General features: G+C 35.5%; 1 protein-coding gene across 2 annotated transcripts in view; it reads right to left on the bottom strand.

Annotated features, from left to right (window-relative positions):
• The window catches only part of Dpp10 (dipeptidyl peptidase like 10), a 1,579,922-nt gene that overhangs the window by 31,107 nt on the left and 1,540,238 nt on the right, over nt 1-8,577 (bottom strand). For both annotated transcript variants that reach the window (XM_008834544.1, XM_008834545.2), the window contains exon 17: nt 7,126-7,173. In XM_008834544.1, the coding sequence (XP_008832766.1) occupies nt 7,126-7,173 (48 nt within the window). The remainder of the gene's footprint in view (nt 1-7,125; nt 7,174-8,577) is intronic.

Genomic DNA, 8,577 nt, shown 5'->3' on the forward strand with positions numbered 1-8,577 from the left:
TACAAAAATATAAAAATTTTTAAAAAATGATGTGGCTAAAGGGATGGCTCACCAGTTAACTCAGCACCAATGTCTGGAGGATCACAGTCACACGTAACTCCAGCTCTAGGGTATATGTCCTACTCTTTTGGCTCCCAGAACACAGGTGGCTTACTGAAAGTCATACTCACTTGTGCATAAATAAAGCCTCAAAAACTGACTGAACCTGAAGGGAACATCAGTAAATTGCTAGAATCTTATGTACTTTGTGTTAAATATATAGATATATTTGAAGAGACTTTACATAGTAAAATAAGTGACACTTTAACATAGATATGTTTATTTGTGTGTACATGCATCTGAGTCTTTGATTTCTCCTTGCTATGTAATTTAGCTTTTACTTTATTTTATTTTTTATATCAATATTATTTTAAATTGTATTTTAAGCTACTTTTAATCTTTATCATGTTTTATAAGATACTGGAGTTTTTTCTATGAATCTGCATTTGTAATCATGATAAATTCACTCATTTGTTTGTTTTGTGATGCACTGCATATGTCTTTGCATCTTGTATGGAACTAGTCTTCTGCAAATAAAGGACGTTTTACTATTTATAATTCTTTTTCCTACCCTTGTCCTGGCTGCATCTGCCCATACAATGTTGTACAGAAGGAGTTGGAGCAAGCATGCTCAAATTTCCTCATCTCACAGGGAGAACAGTCATCTTCAAAACTAAGTATGATGTAGCTATGGTCTTTTGTGTGGGTATCATATATAAAGTTTAAGAATGTCCTTTATATTTTTGTATTGTCCATTAGTGGTGTGGTGCTTATCAAATTCTGCAATTTTTTTTTTTCTAAATGCCTTGTTATGTTCATATTATATGATGAAACACATCGGTTGTTGGGGATACAGCCACACGTAACTCCCTGAGAAAAGCTTATACAATCATAAAGTGGTGTTGTTTAATAAAGTACTAAGTTTGAAATTTAGTTAATGATTTTCACACAAATTCCCTAAAAATGCTCATTTTTTCCCTCTTTTTTCCTTCCTATAGTCTTTCTTTTTTCTTTGGTGGCATATATCTATGTGGGAGGGAGAAGGTACTTACACAAGTCAGAGCACAAACTTCCTGTCCCTCAGATACAGTCCACTTTTTTGGGTGATATTTTTGTTTGAGACAGAGCCTCTCACAGGGCTGGAACTTACCAAGCAGGTTAGGCAGGCTGGCTAGTGAACTCCAGGAATCCTCTTGTCTCTACCTCCCAAGCACTGAGATTACAAGTGTGTGCCAACATGCCCTTCAACTCTTGTGTGAGTTCTGGTGATTGAATTTAGGAACTTGTACTCAAAAGACAAGCACTTTACTGAGTTTTTCCCCAGCCCAGACATTGTATCTCATATTGTGCCTGGAAATTGGAATATATGTAATAGATGGCACAGGATTTTACTTTTGTTTCTTAGACAAGTTCTCATTACTTATCCTTTGTTGGATTTAGATTCATAGCTCAGGCTAACCCACAACCTGAGATTCTCCTACCTCTGTTTTCTTAGTGTGCTGGGATTAAAGGTCTGGCTGGACCTTTTCTTCATTGAAAATAAATGAATTTTCAAAAGAGGGAAGGTACATGTGTATGTGTAACAGCTGCCGTAAAAATCCTCCCATTTGAAAGGTAAAGGCTTTTCAGTGTGGCTACAGAGAAACATTAAGAAGATATATATTATTTAAATGTGTATTTTTATTTTTACTTATATGTAAATGTCCTTGTGTGTTTATGCACATATGCATATATGGCCCAGGAGACCAGAAGAGGGCATCAGATCCTAGGAAGCTGGAGCTACAAGTGGTTGTGAATCACTTCACATGGGTACTGGGAACTGAACTCAGGTTCTCTGGAAAAGCCACAAATGCCATCCACTGAGCCATCACCCAGACCTTTTGTTCCCTCCTGATGAAATAAATTTCTTCATTCTGCAAACAGTGAGCATTGAAATGATGACATACTATTACAACCATTTCTTTTTCTGCTTTACCCATTTGGCTGTGACCTTTATGTATGATGCCGCTCACTTCAAATTTATTCTTTGCAAATGATGCCTTTCTCAGTAATATGAATCTAGTAGATCGGATTTTTCATAGAAGTTTCTGTCCTTCATGAAACCTACACAGCCTTTTATTATTTAAATTCTAGCAAACTTTCAAAGAAACCATCACAAACATTCTATAACAAATGTTTAAAAATGTGAATTTGTAAAAATTTTTAAATTGTTTTCATTTATTTAGTGTGTGTGTGTGTGTGTGTGTGTGTGTGTGTGTGTATTTGTTTATGTGAGTCAAGGCTCATGCATGCCAAAGCAGGCATGTGGAGATCAGAGGACAACTGGCAGGAGTCAGTACTCTCCTACTATGTGGGCTTCAGGGGCTAAAGTCGTGTTGTCTGACTTGTTGGCAGCTACCTTTTCCCACTTACAAGCATGCATTCTTCAGCCCTGTATATTCCATCAACAATTGTGATTTGTAATATAAGCACTTTCATAAGAGTGCACTAAATTGCTGTATATAAAACAATCACTTTTTCATGTAGAAGCCTACATCATTTGATATGCAGTTAACACAAAATGACATGATGGCAGATTTAAGTTTTTATCTTCATATTTCTAAACATAGATTATTATATTTAAAGTTTGTCTCATAAGTGCCAGAGACATAGCTCAGTGGTTCAGTGTGTGGAGGTGGTCTTGCAAAGGTTTGGGGTTCAGTTCCCAGCACCCATGTAGGGTAGGCCTATAACTCCAGCTCAAAAGGATCCAATACTCTCTCTGGCCTTTCTAGGCAACTGCACTCACATGCACAAACCCACAGAAAAACACACACTCATGTACACATAATTAAAATAAAACCTCATAAAAGTTTGTTTATTGTACTAAAATTAATAAGTAAATAAGCATCTAGTTCTAAGTACATCTATTTCCAAATGTGTCTAGTGGGATTAACATGTGAGTAATAATCTAGCAATTTCTTATAACTTATAAATTATCAATGTGAAGAACCAAATTATATGTAAACTAATCATATCACTATAAGAGCAGTTGGAATTTTTCTCTATTTAATCAAATGGAATTAATTTACTTATGAAATAAATATCTTTCCACGACTATAGAGAACTAAGTAGTAGCTAAAAGAAAATATAAGCAAGATTTAAACCATTTTCAAATTAGTATGGGCACATGATAAATTAGAACCAATTCAGAAAACATGGTTAATAAACACATTTTTTTTTTTTTTTGGTCAAGTGATTTAAAGACATATGCTAAGCATGGAACTTAGAAGGAAAGAGGAAAGAAAACCAAAGAAAATGAAAAGCAGAAAGAAGGGAGAAAAGTTTAAAAGGGGTGAGGAAGAGAGGGAGGGCAGAGAAAAGAAGAAGGAAAATAGACTGGGAGAAACAGTTAAGGTCAAAACTACAAACCTGCAAAAACCTAGAGAAGGAACAGATAGGGGTGTAAAGGAAGGAAGCAGACTTGCATCTCCACAGTTGGTCTAACAAATGCTTGGATGAGTTGAATCCCCAGAGTTACACATTCATGATACCCAGACTACCGAAACTGGTGGATTTAAAATTTTTATTTATTGTTATTTTATGTGTGTATGTGTTTTGCCTTCTTGTATGTAAGTGTATCAGTTATGCAATGCTCACAAAGGCCAGATGAAAGAGTCAGATCCCATGAAACTGGAGTTATAGATGTGTGTTAGCATCCCACCATTCTGGGAATTGTAGCTGGAGCCTCTGCAAGAGCAGCCAGTGCTCTTAACCATTGAGCCATCTCTCCAGGCTCAGAACCTGGTCCTTAAAGGACAGCTCCTAGGACGGAATGCTGTGACTACTTCATCAGTGGGAGACACCAGAGAGGAAGTCCCATTCTCTTCTCTTGATATGTGATATACTGTGTACCTTAGAAATTGACAGCAAAAATATATCCCCTAAGGGTCGATCACCTGACTTTGGACTGAAAAACTTCCCAACCTTTAGTTGGCCACAGATCTCTCATAATACTGAAGACTGGGTGAATACAGACATCAGTGGAGCAAAATGAAGCTTGAAATGCTGTGTACAATTTTATATATTTATGTCACATCTTAAGTCAATGAATATTTTAATGAAAGATTTCTTCTTTTTCACAGAGTATATGTTGATTATAGAGTATTTGGAAAATATCACAATAGAATAAAGAACCAAAAAAATCACCTTGAAGGCATCCAGGCAAATGTAAGAACTCTTAGGATTTGCAACAATTAGCCACTTGTGTTTTTGTTCTTTTTTGTTGTTGTTTGCTTGCTTTTTTTATTTTGAGAGAGTTTCATGTAGCCAAGGCCAAACCTAAACTTACTATGTAGCCACCAATGACTTTGAACTCATGATCCTCATGCCTCCACCTCCCATATTCTGGATTTATAAGCATGTGCTGCAAGCCCTGTTTCTGTGGTACTAGTGATTGGACCCAAGGCTTCTTGCATGATAGCCCAACAGTCTACCAACTGAGCTACATCCTTAGCCAATTCTTGCATTTTTCTCTTTTACTATTATCAATATCTTTGTTGTATAAGTCTATCTTATAATTATTTTCTCAGTTTTAATTGTCAAAAAGGAAAAGATATAAAAGACTGAAAACCAGTGATTTTGCCATTTTTCTCAAATGTTTACTACCATTTATATTTCTATCAGAAAGTCTCTCTATATAGTTATCATTAGAGTAAAAATTTTGTTATTAATTTGTCAGAGAAAATATTAAGATGATTTTTTGCTCAGTATTTCTTTGATAATCAAGGAGCTAATAGGTTTTCCATGTTGATTAAATATTCTAATTTTTCTTTTCCCAGTTTTGTCCTTCTGCCCAATTTTACTTCAGTGGCACAGAAAATAGTTATGTGTGCCTCATTAGAACCCTTACTTCCACTAACCCACGAAAATGCACTCATCACTAAATGAAAATTTTGTCCCCCTAAATAATTGTCCTTTGAAAGAAAAACAAGCACTTGATCATTGTTCACACAGACAATATAAAAAATGTCTTTCTTGATCATGAGAAAATCAGAGTTGACATCTCAGTGAGAATGTCATGAACAGTTTAAAACTTGGCAGCAGAAATGTTTCCTCATTTTCAGCAATGCTATAAAAGCATTGCTTTGTAACAGTGCATAAAATTAAGGTCATCTTTCATCAGGAATTTTCTTTGAATCATTCTTTGACAAAGATAGAATATGCTATGTGAAACAAATAGTTGTCAATGATCACATCTCATTTATCATAAATACATCTCCCATTTCTACAAAAAAACTACACCTCAGATATATTAACTATTTTGTTCCTGTTCCCACAAAAAAGAAATATGTGATGTCCAGGCTTGGTGGTGTACACCTTTAACTTCAGCTCTCGGCTGGCAGAGTCAGGCATATGTTAGTGAGTTTCAGGCCAGTGAGGAATGCACAATGAGACCCTGTGTCAAACAACAAACAAATGTAAGTGAACTAATTATTTCATGCAATAAATTTTATGTTTAGGAAATGAAATTTAACCTGTTTTGTCAGCTATACTGCAGTTGTTATCACTACTTTCACTGTTAACAGTAAACAAATTTAATGTCTTACCACATATCCTTAAGATATGTATTGAAGACAGGATCCAAAGGAGGGACTAGAAACCAAAATAGATGTCCAACCATCGTCCAGTCATATCATACCAGAAAACAACAGGAATTCTGAATTCATCTTTGTATGGAATGGAGATAAATCTCTGTACAGTAGGATTTGAGGAGCATTCATTGTGTTTCTTTTCTGAGAATGACATGTATCTTCCAAATTTACACATTTATATCTACAACTTCTATGAATCAATGCACCAAATGATCGCTAATTCAAAATGTGGATGTGACTCAAGATAAAAATATACTATCATTGCAGTGATTACAAACCCTGTTTTAGGCTCAGAATACCTCATTTGATTTCTGGCTATATTATTTATTAATATGATTCTGAAGCAAAGTCTCTTAATCTCTCTGTGACTCCATATATTATCCGCAAATGGAAACAATATTTTATCTCAAGGATGCTCTCTGACTTAAATGATTCAATCAGTACAATTAGATTATGATTATACATTTTATGATGCTAGAGAGAAGGCTCAGCAGTTAAGAACATGTACTACTCTTGCATAGGACTTGAGTTCGGTTTTCAGCACCCATGTCCAGCAGCTCACAATTGCCTGAAACTCCTGCTCCAAGGGATCTGATGCCCTCTGCTGGCTCCCTCAGGCACCTGCACTCATGTGACAGTTACTCACAAAGTAAAAATAATAATAAATTCAAAGATGATAGATTCTATCTTATGATAAACCATTAGAGCATAAGAACACTGATCATGCAAATCTTTAAATGCAAAAAATAAAAGAAAGAAGCAAAATTTGGAAGGAAGGGATGAGAAAGGAAGCAGAAAGCAACATGGAAATCCATCCGTCTGATCAGCTCAAACATATGCTTACTAATTCACTCTATTGTAAGTTCTTAAACACCTGACCAATTAGAGCAATAGCTTCTGTCACATTAATTGATAATGCAGGTGCTTCATCAAAACAAAAACTCATTAAATATATAAATGAACAGACAGGAATATATGTATATATAAAACACGTGATCTGCACATTCAGAACAAATAACATACAAAGCACATAAAAGAATGTTTTCCATCATACTCCAAATATCCGAGTATAATATTCCCTTATCCAATAAATTAAAACAGGTGTTTTTTTTTTTTTTCCACCCCATACACAGGGTACTTACCACCCTCCATCCCTGAGACAAATGACCAAATATATTTTCAACAAGAGATATATTTATGACTAGGAAATGTGATACTATCTACAGGACACATTGTGCTGACCCTCAAGATCCTATGCAAGCTGTGACAGGACTCAACTACTTGTTTTGCTGTTTACTTACATACATGAGGTCAGTTGAAAGTGTCTACAAAGAATTTCTCATTCTAGGGCTTCCTTTGAAGAAGGTTCTAGAGAGTATGATATCAGCATAAAAATAATGCCTATAAACAAAGCCAAGCATCAATATTCAAAGCTGTCTTCTATAGTACTTACTTGCTGGATTGTCTGTGTTATGGAGACTGACCATTGGGACCCTTGGACCTGGAATTTTAAAAAAATATAAAAATATCTTAAAAGATATTTAAGAGGGATGGAGAGATGGCTGAGTGGGTAAACATCATTGCTGCCAAGCTTGGAGACCTGAGTTCTATTTCCAAGACTCTCAGGGTAGAAGGAGAGAACTGACAACAAGTTGCCATCTGACTGTACATGTGTCTCGGCATGCAAACACACATGCACACACACTCACACATACACACAAATATCCACACACAATCACACATAGAAACACACACACCATCACACATAAACAGAGATACCCACACCCACACATACACACATGCTCACACACGCATACACACACATGCTCACATACATACATACACACACACAAATAAATAAATGCGATAACAAAAAGACATCTAAGAATGCTTGTTGGGAAGGCTACCTGCCAGAGTTTCTTTTTCCAACTGTAATAATTTCATGTTTAAAACATAATGAAACACTAGAATTTCTTTTTATTTATGACTATTTTCCCTCAAATATTCAAAAATATAATAAAGGAACAAGTTTTGGAGATTTTTCAAGATTTCCTTACCCAAGTGACATTTATCTCTGTGCTTCCCTTGCAAGGTGCCATTGTTTTCTCTGTCTAGTCTTTATAGACATCACAGAGGTTTAGAAAGCCAATTCATGACACTTTCAGCACTTATCTCATGACCCAATAGAAAACTCAATTACTACTTAGTGAAGAAAGAAGTAATTTATATGTATTTGAAATATTCACTCACAAAATACACGAAATAAAATTTGGGCCAAACTGTATATCAACTTAATGAGAATTTTCAAATATTTACTGTGTACCAATTAAATTGTATCCCATGATGGTATCGTAAATGTTGACTTTTTTTTTTCCTGCCCTCATCTCCCTTTAAATGTTGACTTTCTTAAGAGACTTACACTACAAATTAAAAGTAAGTACTTACTTTCATTTTATGATTACCTAATTCCAGATATCAAAAGGAAGAAAACTAAAAGAGCCAGTGTTGGTATATTTTGCATTATATCTCAGAAAGTGGCAGCTTAAGGCACAGGAGGATGCAGGGACAAGCCATTAATCACTGTACAAAAGGATGCATGAGTTTAATTTTGTCTCTGGGAAATACTGTGTTTAGGGAAAAGTGATTCTTTTGAATACATCCTGGAAAGACTTCTATAAATACATCATGTAAGACTACTGCTCTGCTACAAGACAGAGACAATAAGGGGTGAAAGGCATTGCTCAGTGCTAATGAGACAGGAGCAGAGGAAATCAATTTGCATAAATTTTAAATCTCCATGTGTGCATGGTTCTGGGTATTTGTGTGTGTGTGTGTGTGTGTGTGTGTGTGTGTGTGTGTGTGTGTGTGTGTGGGGGGGGGGGCTGTGGGTGTGTTTTTCTAAAAT

This window comes from Nannospalax galili, unplaced genomic scaffold (genome assembly GCF_000622305.1).
Source record: "Nannospalax galili isolate Female #2095 unplaced genomic scaffold, S.galili_v1.0 scaffold37, whole genome shotgun sequence".
NCBI classification, from domain to species: Eukaryota; Metazoa; Chordata; class Mammalia; order Rodentia; family Spalacidae; genus Nannospalax; species Nannospalax galili.